Genomic DNA, 22,672 nt, shown 5'->3' on the forward strand with positions numbered 1-22,672 from the left:
TACTTGACCTCCGAGGCACTGCGTATTCAGTCACAGATACAGCAGCTGCAGCCGCAGATACAACAACAGCTACAGCTGCAACTACCATCTCCTCCGCCGGCTCCTGCAACTCCTCCGCAGCAACCGGTCCTTCCTAACCCCTGCTTGTCCCTGCCGGACAAATTTGGCGTAAAGATCGCCCAACGAGATCAACAGCTGGCATACTTGATCTCCGAGACACAGCGTCTTCAGTCACAGTTACAGCAGCTGCTGCCGCAGATACAGCAACTTCAGTCACAGCAGCTGCTGCCGCAGATACAGCAACTTCAGTCACAGCTACAGCTGCAACAACCATCTCCTCCGCCGGCTCCTGCAACTCCTCCGCAGCAACCGGCCGTTCTTAACCCCTGCTTGTCCCTGCCGGACAAGTTTGATGGGGACCGCAATGATTCTGCCACAGCCACAGTCCAGTCCTTCTTCGCTGAGGTCCGTGGTGTCTTCGAGGAGCCTGCCCGAGCTTCTTCTGCCGAGATTGCCCTGCTGAACCTGGAACAGGGTGTTTCTTCCGTTGGCGAGTACGCCATTCAGTTCCGTGCTCTTGCTTACGAGTTGTCCTGGAATAGTGAGGTTCTCTGCGCGACCTTTAAAAAAGGCCTATCCAGCAACATTAAAGATGTTCTGGCCGCACGAGAGACTCCTGCTGACCTACATGAACTCATTCATCTTGCCACTCGCATTGACATGCGTTCTTCCGGATGGCGTCTGGAGCTCCGCCTGGATATGGACTTTGTTCGCACGAAGCGTTTTTTCTCCCCGGCTCCTCTCTCCTCTGGTCCTCTGCAATCCGTTCCTGTGCTTCCCGCCACGGAGGCTAGGCAAGTTGACCGGTCTCGCTTGACACCTCAAGAGAGGACACGACGCCGCATGGAGAATCCTTGCCTGTACTGTGCCGGTACCGAACACTTCCTGAAGGATTGTCCTATCCGTCCTCCCCGCCTGGAAAGACGTACGCTGACTCCGCACAAAGGTGACACAGTTCTTGATGTCAACCCTGCTTCTCCACGCCTTACTGTGCCTGTGCGGATATCTGCCTCTACCTTCTCCTTCTCTACTATGATCTTCTTGGATTCCGGGTCTGCAGGAAAATTTTTTTTTGGCCTCTCTCATCAACAGGTTCTACGTCCCCGTGACCAGTCTCGCCAGACCCCTCTACATCTTTTGTATTAACAATGAAAGATTGGACTGTCTCATGTGTTTCCGCACAGAACCCCTCCTAATGTGCATCGGACCTCATCACGGAAAAATTGACTTTTTTTTCCTCAGGTTCTTTGGCCCCAAGAAGAGGGGGAGACCCAAGGGGGGGGGTACTGTTACGCCGAGCGCTCCGGGTCCCCGTTCCTCCCCGGAGCGCTCGCCTCATCCTCGTTGCTGCAGCGCCCCGGTCAGATCCACTGACCGGGTGCGCTGCGGTCCCGCCTCCAGCCGGGATGCGATTCGCGATGCGGGTGGCGCCCGCTCGCGATGCGCACCCCGGTCCCCGTACCTGACTCGCTCTCCGTCGGTCCTGTCCCGGCGCGCGCGGCCCCGCTCCCTAGGGCGCGCGCGCGCCGGGTCTCTGCTATTTAAAGGGCCAGTGCACCAATGTTGGTGCCTGGTCCAATCTTCCCAATTACCAATTAGTGTGATCACCTGTGTACTTCCCTATATTACCTCACTTCCCCTGCACTCCCTTGCCGGATCTTGTTGCCTTAGTGCCTAGTGAAAGCGTTCCCTTGTCTGTTCCTAGCCCGTGTTCCTGACCTCCTGCCGTTGCCCCTGACTACGATCCTTGCTGCCTGCCTCGACCTTCTGCTACGTCCGACCTTGCTTCTGCCTACTCCCTTGTACCTCGCCTATCTTCAGTATCTTCAGCAGTCAGAGAGGTGAGCCGTTGCTAGTGGATACGACCTGGTCACTACCGCCGCAGCAAGACCATCCCGCTTTGCGGCGGGCCCTGGTGAAAACCTGTAGTGGCTTAGAACCGGTCCACTAGCGCGGTCCTCGCCAATCCCTCTCTGGCACAGAGGATCCACCTCCTGCCAGCCGGCATCGTGACACTACCCCTGGCATGACTCCTCCACACAGGTAGCTGGGAGGTGGCGTGGCACAGAAGGAGACTGGCACGAGGTGGCAAGATGGCAGTAGGTCAGGGCAGGTAACACAGGTGCAGGGGAGGTAAGGTAGCAAGGAACAGGTACACGGTAATAGGGACACAGGACTTTCTCTATGGCACAAGGTAACCAAAGATACGGCAGGGAAACAAGGGAGGAGCTGATATTTAAGGACAGGGAATATGTGTTGACACTTGATTAATAGAGTACTGGCCCTTTTAGATGAAAGAGCTCCGGCGCCCTAGGAGGTGGGAGCACGCGTGCCGAGGCTGCGAGGACACAGATAGGCGGAAGATGAGGGGGCTGAGTGATGGGCTGGGATTCGCATGCGGGCGCGTCCCGCGATGCAAATCCCATCCCCGCCGGCATTGGGGACATAAGCAGAGAGCGCTCACGGCCGGTGTGTCCGGCCGGAGCGCAGGTGTTAATATATGTAGTTAGGGCCAGCCAGGTCAGAGGTCACAGCACAGTCACAGTGACAAATAATACTGCAGAGCATATATACATTAACTGTGCTGTGCTGTACCCACTGCCTTGGCTGCTATGTATGTATATAGATATATGTATATATATGTATATATATATATATATATATATATATATATGCATTTATATAATAACCAGGGGAGCAGGTACAGCACAGTCGATGTATATGTGCCCTGCAGTATTATTTGTCACTGTCTGTATACCATTAACTGTACTGTACCATACTTAAAAATTATTATAAAAAAAAAAATAAAAATTATATATATATATATATATATATATATATATATATATATATATGGATATATAAATTAGATGCATATATATATATGGATATATAAATTACATGCAGTATAATATACTGTACTATAACCCTGCTGTGACATCACTGTATATTAACCCTCTACTACTCAATGTGTGTATTAAACCTGCAGAGTAATGTCACTGCATATTAACCCTGTATTGTGACTTACAGTATAAGGTTAATGTGCACTCTGATATCAAAGTACAGTGATAATAAACAGTCACAGTTCAGGGATAAAACACACAGTGACGTCACAGTACAGGGATAAAACACACAGTGACGTCACTGTTCGGGGATAATACACACAGTGATGTCACAGTACAGGGATAATACACACAGTTATGTCACAGTACAGGGATAATACACACAGTGATGTCACAGTACAGGGATAATACACACAGTAATATAACAATACAGGGATAATACACAGTGATGTCACAGTACAGGGATAATACACACAGTAATATAACAATACAGGGATAATACACAGTGATGTTACAGTACAGAGATAATATACACAGTGATGTCACAGTACAGGGATAATACACACAATGATGTCACAGTACAGGGATAATACACACGGTGATGTTCCAGTACAGAGATAATATACACAGTGATGTTCCAGTACAGAGATAATATACACAGTGATGTCACAGTACAGGGTTAAAGGAAATCTGTCATCAGTATCACCTGCACTAACCTGTCTTTACCGACAGGTAGTGCAGTGTCGGTACCAACCGGTAGTGCAGGTGACACTGATGACAACGGTACTTACCTTGTGCCGTTCAGTGCAGTAATCTTCTCCGTTATCTTCAGCTCCGGGCCCGGCTTGGAGCATGGGCGGAGCTTAGTGACATCACCGCTGCTGCTCTCTGCTGGGTCCCGCTGCTAGAGAATAGCAGTGATAACGTCACTGAGCTCCTCCCATGCTCCAAGCCGGGCCCGATGCAGGTGACACCGATGAGAGATTTCCTTTAATATATACACAGTGACATCACAGTACTAAGTACTATATACTATACTGTTTGTTTATAGTTTATTTTTACTATCACTTGCATATATTGTGTTTGTGGGGGCCTCATGTTCAAATTTTGCCTAAGGCCTCAGAAAGTCTAGAGCCGCCTCTGCTTGTACTGCATGAAAACTTGCTTTCACGATGCTTTCCACAGATTTTCTTAATCCAATGAAAACTCATTTTTCCAGGGAAATATATCACATGCACTCATGAAAAAAAATCTGCTGGAAAAAAACTAACTTTTTTTGATCATTACCTGGATAACATACAGCAGAGTACTATGCTCCAATAGACTTCTAATACCAAAGTCTGTTGCATTCACCTTTCTCTGAAGTTATAGCTGACTGGATGGATTCAGAGTTTACTAGAATGAAATGCCACAAAATGACATTTATACATAGAACAAATGAGATTTTATTTTCTACCATCTTTTTCGATTGTTACTCTTTTATATTGTTCTCTGCACAAGCCCATTTTTTAACCTGAGCACATTCCACCAACATTGTGTTCTCCAGCTCTATTGCTGAACTATTACAATGTATAGAGATAGAATCCCATTCACAAGTGTAATTTCTATGTAGATGTTTTATTACTGCATTTAATTATGGTTAAATTGTGCTTTTCAACTAAGTATGTGTCAAATATAACCTTATTTACTGTTTCCTTGGAAACTGCTGAGCTACAAAGTGTCTGCATCTGTCTGGCGGAGATATGGAATTTTTTCTTTTACAGTAAGCTATATTTTATATGATGTTCAGTAGAGCTTGATTGCCTTTTGCAGGACAACACAAGGTCTCTTAGCTTTAGTATAATATTATCTCTAATTTCTATTTTTTATATATAAAGTGAAGAACTCAATAATACAATGTTGTTTGTTGAGCTTTCCTTTTCATCTTTAACAAGTACTGTATGCATATGTCAGCAAGTATAAACATTTTATATAATGTAGATATCTGTGCAGTGAGGACAAACAGGAATCTGTAAACTAAGGGCAGGGCTCTGTACACTGAGGACAAGCAGGGCTCTGTACACTGAGGACAAGCGGGGCTCTGTACACTGAGGACAAGCGGGGCTCTGTACACTGAGGACAAGCGGGGCTCTGTACACTGAGGACAAGCAGGGCTCTGTACACTGAGGACAAGCGGGGCTCTGTACACTGAGGACAAGCGGGGCTCTGTACACTGAGGACAAGCGGGGCTCTGTACACTGAGGACAAGCGGCGCTCTGTACACTGAGGACAAGCGGGGCTCTGTCCACTGAGGACAAGCGGGGCTCTGTCCACTGAGGACAAGCAGGTCTCTGTCCACTGAGGATAAGCAGGTCTCTCTACACTGAGGACAAGCAGGGCTCTATACACTGAGGACAAGCAGGGCTCTGTCCACTGAGGATAAGCAGGTCTCTCTACACTGAGGACAAGCAGGGCTCTATACACTGAGGACAAGCAGGGCTCTATACACTGAGAACAAGCAGGGCTTTGTCCACTGAGGACAAGCAGGGCTGTGTGCACTGAGGACAAGCAGGGCTGTGTGCATTGAGGACAAGCAGGGCTCTGTGCACTGAGGACAAGCAGGGCTCTGTGCACTGAGGAGAAGCAGGGCTCTGTACACTGAGGACAGGCAGCGCTCTGTGCACTGAGGACAAGCAGGGCTCTGTACACTGAGGACGGGTTCTGCCTATAGGCAAAATAGGCAGCCGCATAGAGCGCCTCTTTGATGGAACGCCGCTCTGCTTGCTGTATGCCAGTATCTGAAGCACTGGCCACTCATCCGAAGCACCTGTGCTGAGGGTTTGAAGCAGGGCAGATGGAATTACCCTAGGGCCAGATGGCATTAACCCCTTGTGTTTGTGACGCCAGGGTGTGGTTTATCCTCTACACCACCCGAAGGAATGCCGCTGGATCCTGGGCTAGGCAGGGGGGCAAATAATGACTCTGACACGAAGTTACGGAACAATGGCAGCTTTACTGAATCAGACAGGTGTAACAGTCTCTATACAGCTTGGCTACAGCGTGACTTCACCCTTAGGTCACATGGTCACTGATACCTCACTGGGTTACAATCACATGACAACAGGTTAATTACATGACAACTGTTCTTAAAGCTGCAACATATTTTATGTACATTATACTATAGTCATAAGCACAGAGATAAATATACAAGGGGACAGGTGTAAGGGGGCCCAGGGGTCAGTGTATGGAGGCTGCCTGACAGGGTAGCTAGGGTACAGGGGTGTAACTCCTGTACTGGGTCACCACACACCCACCCAGAACACACAACCGTTGCACCCTCCAAGCGAATTCCACCCCCACCCCCCCTCCCTAATAATCTTCATTCTTTAGCTTGCTGAAGGAGTGCTGTGCCACTTCTGGGTCAGACAGGCAGGGCAAGTCCATCCAGCATCCTGACACCACGTGCGCCTTCATACATCTGCCCCAACCCCCTAGCCTAACCTGAGCGTTCACGTCTGTCTGCCTCGGAGGAGTACTTCTTTCAGGCAGACAGGTATGATTCCTGATGTCCTCTGCCTCATGACATCACAACCTCCACAACTGCTCAGGATATAGAGGACAATGATGGCACTACTGACAGCCAATGGGGGCTTGTGTGCGGATTCTTACAGCATGTGTAAATGCACATAAAGTGTATTTATGTTTGTTACAGGGTTTCATTCCAGTTGTATAGTAATTACATGAGGAGGAGGATTGTTACAGTGTGTCTCCCCAGTAGTAAGGAGATTACATAGGGAAGGGGTTTGTTACAGGGTGTCACCCCAGTTGTATGGTAATTACATGAGGAGGAGGATTGTTACAGTGTGTCTCCCCAGTAGTAAGGTGATTACATGAGGAGGAGGATTGTTACAGTGTGTCTCCCCAGTAGTAAGAAGATTACATGAGTAGGAGGTTTGTTACAGTATGTCACCCCATTAGTAAGAAAATTATTTTAGGAGGAGGTTTGTTAGTGTGTAACCCCAGTATTAAGGTGGGGTGTGTCAAAGGGCGGAGCTAATGGGTGGGGTAAAGGGAGGAAAAACTACCTTTCGTCTCGGGTGGCAAAAATCCTTGCACTAGCCCTGACCACAAATGCTCCCAGCATCCACCTAGGCATTAACAACGGTATCTTCCTGTAGAGCCCCCATGTCCTGAGACCTCCCCATGTTGGCAATCGCTGCAAATCGCTGATCAATTCAGATTGGAGATTTGCGGCAATTATGGGTCAATCGAGTCACCAGTGACTAAGAAAAAAAGGGTGATTGGTGCAGTTCGAGTTGGCACCGGTGCCAACTCATGATCGGCATGATTAGTCGGCCGGACCGGCTGACAAATCACCTGTCCTGCTGGGCGGCATCAGCGGGCATCTGCGGTGGAGGGAGGGGGTGATTGGCGGTGGGGGGTGTGGGGAGGATTACCTGGGGTCCGGTGTGGCGGCGGTACCGGCGGTCTTCGATGGAGGGATCTAACAGCAGGAGGTAAGCGCTGTTTGCCTCCTGCTGTTACCCAGCAACAACTCCCAGCATGCACAGCCAAAGGGCATGCTGGGAGTTGTAGTTATGTAGTTATGAAAAATTGTGCCACCAGCTGTTGCATAACTACAACTCCCACCAAGCATGGAGAGCCAAAGGCATGCTGGGAGCTGTAGTAGTGTGCCTCCAGCTGTTGCAAAACTACAACTCCCAGCATGCATTGACAGACCGTACATGCTGGGAGTTGTTGTTTTGCAACAGCTGGAGGCACATGGTTGCGAAACACTGAGTTAAGTAACAAACTCTCAGTATTTTGCAACCAGCGTGCCTCCAGCTGTTGCATAACTACAACCCCCAGCATGCACAGAAAGCCAAAAAGCATGCTGGAATTGTAGTAGTATGTCTCACGCTGTTGCATAACTACAAGTCCCAGCATGCCCTTCTGCTATCACTGCATGCTAAGAGTTGTAGTTTTTGCAACAGCTGGAGGCACACTGATTGCGAAACACTGAGTTAAGTATCAAACTCTCAGTGTTTTTCAACCAGTGTGCCTCCAGCTGTTGCATAACTACAACTCCCAGCATGCACGGACAGCCAAAGGGCATGCTGGGAGTTGTAGTTTCGCAAGAGCTGGAGGTTTGCAGAGTACATTCACATGGATTTACAGTGAGTTTCTCGCTGCAAGTTTGAGATGCAGCAAATTTTCCGCTGCAGCTCAAATTCCTAGCCGAAAACTCGCTGTAAACCCGCCCGTGTGAATGTACCCTAAAAAACGACGCTACAGTAACACATAATAAAAAGTAAAAACACACTACACATACCACTACACAGTTACCTCCCCCCCCCACCCCAATAAAAATGAAAATGGAGCCTCCAGCTGTTGCAAAACAACAACTCCCAGAATTGCCGGACAGCCATCGACTGTCCAGGCATGCTGGGAGTTTTGCAACAGGTGGAGGCACCCTGTTTGGGAATCACTGGAGTAGAATACCCATATGTCCACCCATATGCAAATCCCTAATTTGGGCCTCAAATGCGCATGGCGCTCTCTCACTTCGGAGCTCTGTCGTATTTCAAGGCAACAGTTTAGGGTCACATATGGGGTATTTCCCATATTGCTTTACAAATTTTGTTTTGTTTTTTCTCCTTTTACCCCTTATGAAAAGGTAAAGTTGGGGTCTACTCCAGCATGTTATTGTAAAAAAAAAATTTTTACACTTATATGCTGGTGTTGCCCCATACTTTTCATTTTCACAAGGGGTAAAAGGAGAAAAAGACCCCAAAAATTTGTAACGCAATTTCTCCTTGCTACGGAAATACTCCATATGTGGATGTAAAATGCTCTGCGGGCGCACAACAAAGCTCAGGAGTGAGAGCGCCATGTACATTTGAGGTGATCTGCACAGTGGTCGCTTATCGTTACAGCGGTTCTGACATGAACACACACAAAAAAAAACACCCACATGTGACCACATTTTGGAAACTACACCCCTCGCGGAATGTAAGAAGGGGGATAGTGAGCCTTAACACCCCACAGGTGTTTGAAGAATTTTTATTAAAGTTGGAAGTTAAAATGAAATATTTGTATTTTTTCACTAAAATGCTGGTTTTATCCCACATTTTTCATTTTCACAAGGTGTAATAGGAAAAAAGCCCCCCAAATGTTGTAACCCTATTTCTTCTGGGTTTATAAATATAACATAAAGTACTCTGCTGGCACACTACAGGGCTCAGAAGAGGAATGCCATTGGGCTTTTGGAGAGAGAATTTGGCTGTAATTGAAGCCCATGTGCATTTACAAAGCCCCCATGGTGCCAGAACAGTGAACCCCCCCCCACATGTGACCCCCCTCAAGGAATGTAATTAGGGGTGCAGTGAGCATTTACACTCCACAGGTGTCTGAAAATTTTTGGAACAGTGGTCCATGAAAATGAAAAATGTAATCCACTGTTCTGGCACCATGGGGGCTTTGTAAACGCAGTTCCAAGAAAGTCTCAAATAGATAAAGTCTGGCACTCCAGCAGCTCCTAGGATTCTATTTACTCTGTTATCAGAAAGGCTTCGATTATCACTGGAATCTAGCATGTAGAGTAATGGTATTATCGGTGGTGCTCTATTGCTGAATAGTGAACAATCAACGAGGCTAGTGTGATGCCTGATGAAGTACGTGATGATGTAAGAAACAGCTATCGCGCTGACTCCTATCTCCTGCTAGCTCCGTTACTGCTCCCCGCCTCAGTATAGATGTCTGCTCATGGATCTGTGATGAATAAAGACTGAACTTTTTGGTATTGGTGAGTCGCCGTTGTTTCATTTTTCTACATATCTATTAGCTTTGTAAACGCACATGGCCCCCAACTTGAATTCCAGCCAAATTTTCTCTCCAACAGCCCAATGGCGCTCCTTCTCTTCTGAACATTGTAGTTCGCCCACAGAGCACTTTACATCCACACATGGGATATTTCCATACTCAGAAGAAACGGGGTTACAAATTATGGGGGGCATTTTCTCCTATTACCTCTTGTAAAAATAGTAAATTTGATTTAAAAAAAAACAGCATTTTAGTGGAATTTAATAACACACAGGATAAAATACAAACTTTAAATACTTTCTTAGGAACATCACATGTATCATGGCATCACACTTAATAAAGACATGTGGAAAACATGGAAATGGAACAATGGATGAGTATGAACACTTGAATTCAGGCATAAAAAAAAAAAAAACACACAAAAAATGAATGCATGCACTATTTCTCCCGTTACTTTCTTCCGTCACAAAATAAGGTCCGTTATTAATAACGGACTATAACGGATTAAAATGGATAATGTAAAAATCCCCTAGACTATAATGGGATTTTCTAACGGACGTTTAATGGCAGATTTTCAGGGTTTTCATAACGGAACATCAAACGGATCTTTAAAACGGATGAATTTTATAGTGTGAAAGCAGCCTTATCATAAGGGCAGAACGGGCCCCATGCTATGGGGTCCTTGAAAAGAGTACACTCATTTCAGAAATACTTTCTGCTCTCCTAGTTGACAAAATACTGTGCTATAATGGGACTTATTTGCATTGGAGCTCTAGGATGTATATACATATATATATATATATATATAATATTAAGTTTTGCTCGGCTGTAATGATTGATATAAGTTTACTGAAAGTGTCTAGAGCATGCCGCTTAGCAAGTGCAGATTAGTGTCCTTTTTTATTTACGAAGTGTTAGGACAGGTATCTGACAATGCAGTTATTTTGCACAATTGAATATTCCTCAGGGATAGTAACTCTGCGGATGTTAATAAATCACTTTACTCTCTCTCTGAACTGGGCTGTGTAGCGATGTATCCCTTTCAGTTGAAGCTGATTTATCCTGTTGTCACTTGAAATCTGTGTCATGTACTTTTATTCATTCTGTAAATCATAGTCGCTGCGTTCTGACATTGATCCATGTGTGCTTGATGGGAATTTTCAATGTATGTGTGGCTGACATTATCTTGTTGTGAATTGAAAACATGGCGGTCACATGGGTCATATACTACACTAAATAATCTAATAAAAGAATTTGCAGCAAAAGACACAAATCATTTTTGCGAAAAAAAAAATGTCTTTCATCACTGTACTGTTCTTCTCTCCTATTGATCTGATCATTTCCTAGTTAACTGTCCAAACTGTGCTTGTGCTGTGTGTTCTGCAGCATTGCACACCGTTCCACTCAATCCACCTTACCCGCGTGCACACTGTAGACTAACTGCCAATACTTCTAGGACAGACCTGGAGATCACATCTGAACTGAGCATGTCCGACCACCTTAGTGTTTTCTATAAGGCAACACCAGGACACACTAGATATCAACCCAAGGACTGTAGGCTCCATTATTAGGGGATTAGTAACACTTATGAGAGAGGAGGACAATATGCTCCGCTACAAACTGTATAAGGCTACAAAAACAAGTGTGTAGCTTTGGCTGGCCTTTCACAATAACTTGGCCCAAATTAGTTGATTAGTAAGTATATATGTCTCATACATATAGTGGTCCCCCGACCTACGATGGCCCAACATACGATACTTTCAACATACGATGGCCTCTCAGAGCCCATCGTATGTTGAAGGCAGCATCAGCATACGATGCTTCTGTGCGTCAGGGCCATCGCATAAACGACTGCTTCAGAAGCCGCTTGATAGCAGTCTAACCAGTGTAGCTGGGGGCCGCCGTTATTAGCCAACATGTGGCGATTGCCACGGACGGCTATTAACCCTTTAGATGGAACTTTGGAACATTGATCTGTATGAGGAATTTTAGCACTTTCATATTTTCCACCTCACCTTCTAAAAATCATAATGCTTTAAATTTTGCACCTACAGACCCATATACGGGCTTGTTTTTTGCGCCATCAATTGTACTTTGTAATAATAACCATGATTTCAGCACCAAATTTAAAGCGAAACCAGAAATAAATTATTTGTGGGGCAAAATTGGAAATCAATGCTATTTTGTAAATTTTAGGGTGCTTTCGATTCTACACAGTGCACTTTGTGTTAAAAATGACACCATATCTTTAGTCTGTAGGTCCATACAGTTACAAGGATATCCAATGTATATAGGTTTTATATTATTTTACTACTAAAAAAAACTATAACTACATACACCAAAATTAGTATGTTTAAAATTGTCATATTTTGACCCCTATAACTTTTTAATTTTTCCATATACGGGATGATATGAGGGCATTTTTTGAACATCGATCTGAAGTTTTTATCGGTACCAATTTTTGTTTTGATGGGACTTTTTAAACTCTTTGAATTTTGGACTCTGGATTTTTTTTTTACATGTACTCCATTGACCGTGCGGTTTAATTAACATATTTTATAGCACGGACATTTACACATGCAACGATACCACATATTTTTATTTTTGTTTATATACATATATATATATATACAAAGAAGAGTAATGCAGCACTTCAAATAAAAGAGCCAGTAGGGGTGCGCGTCGGTCTCTGGGACCCTGGTCCTGGATCAAATTCACAGCATAGAAAAAAGGGATGACCGCAGCATTCCGATTAGTAAGAAAGAAAAAGTGTCTTTATTCCATGAACAAAACTTGGTGCAACGTTTCGGTGTCCTCACAACACCATTCTCATTGAGAATGGTGTTGTGAGGACACCAAAACGTCGCACCAAGTTTTGTTCATGGAATAAAGACACTTTTTCTTTCTTACTAATCGGAGTGCTGCGGTCATCCCTTTATGTATATATATATATATAAAAAAAATGTTATGGGAAAGGGGGGGGGGGGAGTGGATTCAAACTTTTAGGGGTTAAATCACATTTATAAACTTATCTTTTTTACACTTTTTAAAAGCCCCCATAGGGGACTATTACATGCAATTCTTAGATTGCATACACCGAACAATGCTAAGCCATAGCATAGCATTGATCACTGTTATCTGTGCTCGATTGCTACAGCCTAGATCTCAGGCTTGGAGCAATGAAGCGATGATCGGACGGCAGAAGGAAGGTTAGCACCCTCCCGCTGTCCTCTCAGCTGTTCAGGAGGCCGCAATTTCACCGCAGCGGTCCCGAACAGCTCTGCTGAGCTAACTGGCAGTATTTTCTCCCTTTTTAGATGCCGCGATCATACAATGGTGCACTGGAACCAATTAATATTGTATGTTGAGGGACCACTGTATATACTGGACATTCTCTCTGAGATATTCCTGAATTATCAGATCATACAATACATCTGTTTACAGCGTGATAGAAAAAGATCCTGTTCATTTCAATCTATTGTTTTCTATACAAAATACTTTTTTGTGTGACACTTTTCTTTATGATTTCTAGGACTCGAATCTTGTGTATCCTGTTGTCCTCAAAATGGATCCCAATGGATTTTTCCTGCACTGGGTGGATCAAAACAAGGTAATCCAGATCACTTCTACTTTATGGTTTCGGTAATGGTGGAATGGTTTTCTTGTGTACCTGGATTTCAAGGCAAAGGCCTAGTGTTATATATCTGTTATGGAAATCATGGGGCACAAATCATACTACAATAGTGATATAGATGAATGTGTATGACCACCAGTCCGGGCCGAAGGTCAGTGTGCCGAAATGCGCATTGGAGTGGCGTCATCCCGGCGCCTACAGCCTTGTAGTGACCACCCGATCCTGTGTGGGTATCATTTTGTTATACTGCCATTCATTACTTTATGCACTCTATTTTCGGTATCTTATATGATTACCTGTATGTAGCACCTTATCTCTATATGCACTTTATGCATGTACATTCATCTGTATTGAGATTACCAACCTTGTTTTGATTGGTGCTCATACACATTCATCTATATCACTATTGTAGTATAATTTGTTCCCCATGATTTACATCTCTGGTGTAGGGTGTCCGGTGATGCCGCATTTCTTGATTTATTGTTTCCCCATTATACATGTGTGTTTGGTTTTAAATGTATACCAATAAACTATTTATTTTATGCTTCCTATAGTGACTCCACTTATTTTCTTATTTTTGGGTTTGTATTTCTACTAAAATGTAGGGTCAGACTCAGCTCCTCATGACTAAAGCCAGACCCACAAAAAATAAAACGACATTGTAAAAAGTTATAGATAAATGACACACCATCCATTTCTTCATGGTGTCTTTTTGAGAGCATAGCCACCCATTGTTCTTTTAAAAATATATATCATTGCATTTTGTTTTTTCACCTTTGTCTGCTGATCTGGGTTTGAGTCCGGATGGGAAATCATGTCCAAAAACTTCTCGTACATATGAAGTCTTTATTTCTGCATTGTGATTCCATGTACCATTTGTTGATAATCATATTAACTCCAGACCTAATTTTTATTTATTTGTTTATTTGTAGTTTCCGTTCGTGGTTATTATCATTTTGATTATTATAATTATTATTACTTTGAACTATAAGAAGATTGCAACAGTTTTTTTGTATCTCCTAGTTATGTTAGATATACTATTTTTAGAACCATAATTACATTTTTATTGTCTTTGATTATAGCATAATGGCCCTGTTTTAAAGGGGTACTCCATTGGGGAAAAATGTTTTTAAATCAACTGGTGCCAGAAAGTAAAAAAATTTGTAAATGACCTCTATTAAAAAATGTTAATCCTTCCTATACTTATCAGCTACTGTATGCTCCACATGAAGTTCTTTTCGTTTAGATTTTTTTCCTTTTCCATCTGACCACAGTGCTCTCTGCTGACACCTCTGTCTATGTCAGGAACTGTCCAGAGCAAGAGAGGTTTGGTATGGGGATTTGCTCCTACTTTGGACAGTTCTTCAAATGGACAAAGGTGTCAGCAGAGAGCACTGTGGTCAGACAGAAAGGAAATTTAAAAATTTAAAAGTATACAGCAACTGATAAGTACTAGAAGGATTAAAGGGGTATTCCAGGCAAAAACTTTATTTTATTTATATATATATATATATATATATATATATATATATATATATATATACATATATATCAAGTGGCTCCAGAAAGTGAAACAGATTTGTAAATTACAGGTATGTAGAAAAAAGTTGGTCACTCATCAGTCTTCTTATTTCAGCAAAATTCTTTTATTTAGCACATACTCACAACCATGTTGCCCAGGGAGAAGACATAGATGGTAACAAACGGGGGGGTACCACTGAGAGGCTAAACGCTGTTTCGCACTGAATAAGTGCTTCAACTGGCCAGTTGAAGCACTTATTCATTGCGAAACACCGTTTAGCCTCTCAGTGGAACCCCCCCCCCCCTGTTTGTTACCATCTATGTCTTCTCCCTGGGCAACATGGTTGTGAGTATGTGCTAAATAAAAGAATTTTTCTGAAAAAAGAAGACTGGTGAGTGGCCGACTTTTTTCTACATACCTGCAACTATATTTGGATTTACCCTTTGTATAGTCTGAGCACCACCTGCTTTTAAAGTGCATGCCGCTACAGTGCTTACTACCCAGGGATCACTAACCTAGCTGTGCCGAACTACCTTTCTCTATCTATAGATTTGTAAATTACTTCTATTAAAAAATCTTAATCCTTTCAGTACTTATGAGCTTCTGAAGTTAAGGTTGTTCTTTTCTGTCTAAGTCCTCTCTGATGACACCTGTCTCGGGAAACGCCCAGTTTAGAAGCAAATCCCCATAGCAATCCTCTTCTAAACTGGGCGTTTCCCGAGACAGGTGTCATCAGAGAGCACTTAGACAGAAAAGAACAACCTTAACTTTAGAAGCTCATAAGTACTGAAAGGATTAAGATTTTTTAATAGAAGTAATTTACAAATCTGTTTAACTTTCTGGCACCAGTTGATTTAAAAGAAAATGTTTTCCAGTGGAGTACCCCTTTAACAATGATATGCAATGCAGAGGATAAGACAGACCTGTAACAATTCACAAGAGAAAACAATTGTTTTTTCCTATTGGTATTTCTCTTATCCCCTGTCATTTTTGTTGAAAAAAAAACATAAATCTCCCTAACAGGTCACTTAAAGGTGAGGTGTCACCAGAAAAGGACCATTTTTTTTTTCAAGGTTTTAAACTATATATATACGGTATATATATATATATATATATATATATATATATATATATATATATATATATATATAATAATTGGTACTGTGTCCCATCATTTTATATATAATTATTTATATTTTAATATAATTCTGAAATCTTGCAGTTTTGATTCTGACCACAAGGCCTAAAACCTAAGCTGAGACTTCCTGTTCTGTACAGATGATTTCCCAGCAGTATCCTCCTTATGATCACAGGCAGGATTACAGTAAAAGGGCCCAGCAATGTATAGATAACAGAGGTACCCAAAATAGCTGTTGCTCACAGATCAGCCTGCCCCTCCCTCTAGAATAACCTTTCCCAAGCTAGCCCAGACACCTTTCCCATTTATGTGAATGTAACAGCTTTTGCCTATTGTTACCTATATCCATTGGGCTTGCCATAAAGCATATCTGTAAATGCTGTAAAAACAACTCAGGCAAGATGGTAGTTCCCATAAAAATGTACAAAAGAAATTACAAAAATTACAATCAGATATTAAAAACAGATTACAAAAAATAACATGTTTCAGTATCTATCTCTATTTATTTAAACAAATTGTAGGCAATACATTTTCTTTAATGATGCATATGGCAATGTATCCTATTGTCTGTACCTTTTGTATCCCAAAATATGGTTCTGTTTAAATAACTGGGAATGTAGGATATGTAATATAAAGCTATGTATGCTCGCCTGCTCTGTTGCCTCTGTGAATATAATTTGGGAGGTTCCATTATTCGCTTTTTTTGCTTTCAAGAGTCTGAACTTCATCCTGTTGCTTGTTCTGTAATGATTTCTTCTTTGTGTGTTTGTATCTTGTAGCCTAAATTAGAAGTTAGACTTACCATACATAGGCAAATTCCAGCCTGTCTGGTCAGTCAGTAGGGAATGAAGCCTTTATGGACAGATGAAATGACAAAAACTTGTTATTGTACAAGACGTGCTTGTCACCGTACAAGACGATATCGCAGCGTATTGAAACACTATATGATGACAAAGATAACAAGATCAATCAGATCCTAGCATTGGTGCTCAGGGGGTTGTGAGAGCTGGAGGGTATGTACAGATGTCCCATGGCTTATCAGTGTAACTGGGACATCTCCCAATAAATTGCTTATTTAATGTGGTTTTCCTATCATAACATTTATCAGTTAGAAGATGATATCAGTGGTGACCCAGGAGCTGTGCTTGACAGCCATTTACTGTAAGATTTCTGTAATTCCTAAAAGCCTAAAACATAATTTCTTTCTTAACTTGTTACTTAAAGGGGTATTCCAGGCCAAAACTTTTTTTTTATATATATCAACTGGCTCTGGAAAGTTAAACAGATTTGTAAATTACTTCTATTAAAAAATCTTAATCCTTCCAATAATTATTAGCTTCTAAAGTTGAGTTGTTGTTTTCTGTCTAACTGCTCTCTGATGACTCACGTCCCAGGAGCTGTGCAGTTCCTAGTGCAGTTCCTATGGGGATATTCTCCCATCATGCACAGCTCCCGGGACGTGACATCATCATTGAGCAGGTAGACAGAAAACTTCAGAATAACTATTGGAAGGATTAAGATTTTTTAATAGAAGTAATTTACAAATCTGGTTAACTTTCCGGGGCCAGTTGATATATATAAAAAAAGGTTTTGCCTGGAATACCCCTTTAACCCCTTAACGACGCAGGACGTATATTTACGTCCTGCGCCGGCTCCCGCGATATGAAGAGGGATTGCGCCGCGATCCCGCATCATATCGCGTGGGTCCCGGCGCTAATCCACGGCCGGGACCCGCGGCTAATACCACACATCGCCGATCGCGGCGATGTGCGGTATTAACCCTTTAGAAGCGGCGGTCAAAGCTGACCGCCGCTTCTAAAGTGAAACTGAAAGTGACCCGGCTGCTCAGTCGGGCTGTTCGGGACCGCCGCGGTGAAATCGCGGCGTCCCGAACAGCTGATCGGACACCGGGAGGGCTCTTACCTGCCTCCTCGGTGTCCGATCGACGAATGACTGCTCCGTGCCTGAGATCCAGGCAGGAGCAGTCAAGCGCCGATAATGCTGATCACAGGCGTGTTAATGCACGCCAGTGATCAGCATAGGAGATCAGTGTGTGCAGTGTTATAGGTCCCTATGGGACCTATAACACTGCAAAAAAAAAGTAAAAAAAAAGTGTTAATAAAGGTCATTTAACCCCTTCCCTAATAAAAGTTTGAATCACCCCCCTTTTCCCATAAATAAAATAAAACAGTGTAAAAAAAAATAAAAATAAACATATGTGGTATCGCCGCGTGCGTAAATGTCCGAACTATAAAAATATATCATTAATTAAGCCATACGGTTAATGGCGTACGCGCAAAAAAATTCCAAAGTCCAAAAAAGTGTATTTTGGTAACTTTTTATAACATTAAAAAATGAATAAAAAGTGATCAAAAAGTCTGATCAAAACAAATATCATACCGATAAAAACTTCAGATCACGGCGCAAAAAATGAGTCCTCATACCGCCCCGTACGTGGAAAAATAAAAAAGTTATAGGGGTCAGAAGATGACATTTTTAAACGTAAAAATTTTCCTGCATGTATTTATGATTTTTTCCAGAAGTGCGACAAAATCAAACCTATATAAGTAGGGTATCATTTTAACCGTATGGACCTACAGAATAATGATAAGGTGTAATTTTTACCGAAATATGCACTGCGTAGAAACGGAAGCCCCCAAAAGTTACAAAATGGCGTTTTTTTTTCGATTTTGTCGCACAATGATTTTTTTTTCCGTTTTGCCGTGCATTTTTGGGTAAAATGACTAATGTCACTGCAAAGTAGAATTGGCGACGCAAAAAATAAGCCATAATATGGATTTTTAGGTGGAAAATTGAAAGGGTTATGATTTTTAAAAGGTAAGGAGGAAAAAACGAAAATGCAAAAACGGAAAAACCCTGAGTCCTTAAGGGGTTAAAGCGTACCCGTCAGATCCAACAAAAATTTTTTTTTTTAATATATCCTTCGGTACCTAATCCTGACCATGTACATCAAATTTTTAGGTGTCTAGCACCTTTATTTATTTTTTTATTACACCTTTAATTTAGCTCACTAGTCTGAATTCCTCTCAAAGGGAGGGGGTGTGGCCTCACTGCAGGACTCCGCCCCCTCCCTCAGTATGCTGTCTGCTCACATCTCCCCTAGCATTAGCAAAACTACAACTCCCAGCTTGTTCTCACTGACAGTAGCAGAAAAAAATGTGACAGTGGGAGGATTTTTCCTCCAGCTGTGAGCCCTGCGCTCACAGCTGTCAATCAAGGAAGTGTGTCCATGACATAGGTGATGACGCATGGAAACAGCAGGACTAGTATGTGTCCAAGCAGGCAGGGGGGGCGATTGTTTTAATGGCTTTTTCCAGTATGAAATACTGAATTTTTTTTTAATGAAAGCAATTGCAAAACCTATTGGTTTTGCATGCTTTACAACATATTAAAAGTTTTTGTATCTGACAGTACCCATTTAAAGTTTACCTACAATAAAAAATAAAACCTTCACATTACTCTTAGTTTGCCATGTGTAGCTTTGCTGATGTTACTCTTCTTAAAGTCAGTTTATCACCAGTTTTGGCAAAATTGAACCATTGGTATTGCTGAATAGAGGATGTTATCTTCTAATGAACACTCCCTTTAGTATCTTGATGTACTGGGTCATTGTCTGTAAATATATATATTTTTTTATATATGCAAATTAGCCATTTGGTGCAATGCGGATGCAACTGTATCTCTAGGAGCACCCCTGTGGTTGCTTGGAACCCTACCTTCTCCTCCTTCTCTTCCTTCGAGATCAGGCATGGCTATAGGAGGAGATAAGAGGGGCCCAATCATGCAAAGGGGGTCTCCTTGAGATACAGTCACGCACCCAGTGCACCAAAGAGCTAATTTTCATTTCAAATAAAAAATGTTTTCCCAGACTATGAGGCAACATATTAACAAACTAAATGTAGTGTTCATAATAAAATAACATACATTATTCAGCAATGCCAAAAGTATTATTCTGCCGAAACTTGTGGTTGACTGCTTTTAACTAATGCACTCTTCTTTCTAATTCACTTTCATCAACGAATTCTAAATTTCTGTCCTGATACAGATATGGTATAAAATAGAGCTTCCCAACTTACATAAAAGTTACCAGGTTCCTCTTAGTACACTCCTATACACTGCTTGAATAAGTGTTGATGCTGCTGTAATCACAGGGCTTTATTAAATGGCAAGGTCCTTCTATAAATATAATTTGTACTTCTTTGTGTAGATCAGATATTTCAGTTATTTTAGTTATATCTCTATCTCACTAGGGATAAAGTAGGAAGCAGCAATGAAAGCTTTGTCATGCTCCGCCTCAAATCAAAAGTGTGCAGCCTGCAAGGATAAAGACAAAAAACTACATAGAGCTCTCATTTTACACATACTAGAATAGAAATTTTAATTCAGATTCGGAAGTGCATAGAAGAGGTTAAGTGGATCACTAGAGGTCTGCTTTAATAGTTTCAGTCATTTAGCAACAGTAAAATGGAGATCAATGTTTCTGCTGACATAATAAAACACAGGTTTGGTTCCCAATTCTGCATTCTATTTATACCATCTCATTATATTTTCCTAAGCCTCATTTAGTATAAATATATAAAACATCCATTGAAGCCAAGAAACCTTCTCCGATTTACATAAAATCTCGTTCTTCGATGGTTCCAGTTAGATTCTAGGTACCACCAAATGCCTTGTGTAATCTGTGTTTTTTGTTTGGTTTATCAAATGTGACATTTAATTCATTTTCTTTACTTACTGAATCTGAGTTTTTCATCATATTAATTCTGTTTTCTCACCCACTGGCCCTTGATATCATTGAATTTATTCATTATTCCTCCTTTTCATTCTGTGAGCTTCATAGTTTGTATGTCCGTGATGAATAATTACTATGGTGTTAGTGCATTCTGGGATGCAGACTTGATGGTATTCTGTCCTCCTCCATATTTTCGATTCTTGGTACATTTTAGTACAACTGAGCAGATAAAGCGTAAAGCGATTACTAATATTCATGTGATTTCATAATCATATTTCCTGTGAGATTAAATCACACTCGCAGTGCCACTCTAATTTTTTGACCTGCAAAATACGACTCAAAAATGGGGGGAAAAATGATAATATTAATTATTTAAATATATTCTACTATAAAAGGGTTTAAAAAATGGCAGAAAAAACTGTCCAAATACAAAAAAACTGCTGAAAAATATCTATTAATGTTAGCATTTTTATTTGTCTAAAAAAACCTGCAACCTTATAGTTTTTACTTTTATACCATCTTAATGCCCTATTAGATGGCCCGATGCTCATTATAATTGGGCCTATTAAGGGTTTTAGCACCGTCTGGGGAGGGCTGCACAAAAATGTCGCTAGATCGTTCGTGCGGGCCTTTGCTGCCGTAAGTCATCTGCCACACATCCCCTCTTTTCGTGAAGATGTGCCATTGGGCAATGATTTTTGATTGCTCAAGACAGTCTGTTACGCTGGGTGATGTCAGCTTAGAGTATTTTTGTATGGTTTAAAGTTATAGTACATCTGTGAAGTCATCCTAAAAAAGGGTTAGGGCTTTGTGGGTGCTTTATTTTAAGGCTGCATGTTTGTGCAAATTATGTCATCAGTAATAATGATCTCTATTTACAAAGTGCCCACATATTCCACAGGACTTTACAAGACAGACTGTCCAAATACAGAAAAAAAATCATATGTTGCTTAGTAACAAACTAGGGCTGAAACAAAAGGCAACAAAACGTTGTGGAAATTGAGGTGCTGGTTGCAAAAAAGTAAGGTGTTAGCAAATAAAACCAAATAAAACTATATTACTATAAAAACACATGTTATTTTTCATCTATTCACCCCAGCTGAGCAAGTTCTCTGTTTCAATATGACTGATCAGTAATACCAGTTCTGAAGACCATAAAAATGATTTCAGTGCAGTTAAATTCAGAGAGACTTATAGGGGCCATCTTCTCTGATCAAAGCCTTTAACATTCCCTTTTACTCTCCTTCTGGCCAATACCGTCATGATGATATTCTGACCATGACTTGTCTCTGTAGAGTTTGCTGCCTAGACATTTTGTCTCCTTAGTTTTCAGCACCCTCCCCACCTGTTCTCCACGGTATAGGAAGACATCTCACCCTGCTGCTTCCCCAGTGCTGTGCTTGCTGTTTCCACAGTTGCCCAAAGTGCTTTACCTGTTGGGTGATAAAGACCCCTCAAATACTGAAAGTGAGAAATAAATTAGTCATAATTATAGTTAAACCAGTCATAATATTGCCAAACAAATGCACCAGACAAATATAATACCTTACCCAGTTATTTCTTACTTTGTGCTACACATGTTAACAAGCTCCCTTAAAGCCCAAGTGCCCCATTTTGTACCTTCACACAGTTATAGGGCACACAAGACAGTATTATCAACCTATTGGTGCCCCTTTGCAGTAATAATTCTATGCTTTTGCCTCAACACAGTTATAGTTCCCCCCTTACTGCCCCTACACAATAATAGCACCCCATTACTTCCCCTACACAGTAATTGCCCCCCCCCTTAGTGCCCCCCACTTAGTAAAAGCATTCCCTTAGTGCCCTATATATAGTATTTCTGCTCCTCACAAAGTACAAATGCCCATTTTGTACCCCCAACATTGCAAATGTGTCCCCTTGGTGTCCTTGCATAGTAATA

General features: G+C 42.0%; 1 protein-coding gene across 2 annotated transcripts in view; it reads left to right on the plus strand.

Moving 5' to 3' along the window:
* PLCB1 (phospholipase C beta 1) overlaps nucleotides 1-22,672 on the plus strand; it is a 750,135-nt gene that overhangs the window by 52,810 nt on the left and 674,653 nt on the right. For both annotated transcript variants that reach the window (XM_056567840.1, XM_056567842.1), the window contains exon 2: nucleotides 13,237-13,314. In XM_056567840.1, the coding sequence (XP_056423815.1) occupies nucleotides 13,237-13,314 (78 nt within the window). The remainder of the gene's footprint in view (nucleotides 1-13,236; nucleotides 13,315-22,672) is intronic.

This window comes from Hyla sarda, chromosome 3 (genome assembly GCF_029499605.1).
Source record: "Hyla sarda isolate aHylSar1 chromosome 3, aHylSar1.hap1, whole genome shotgun sequence".
NCBI lineage: Eukaryota > Metazoa > Chordata > Amphibia > Anura > Hylidae > Hyla > Hyla sarda.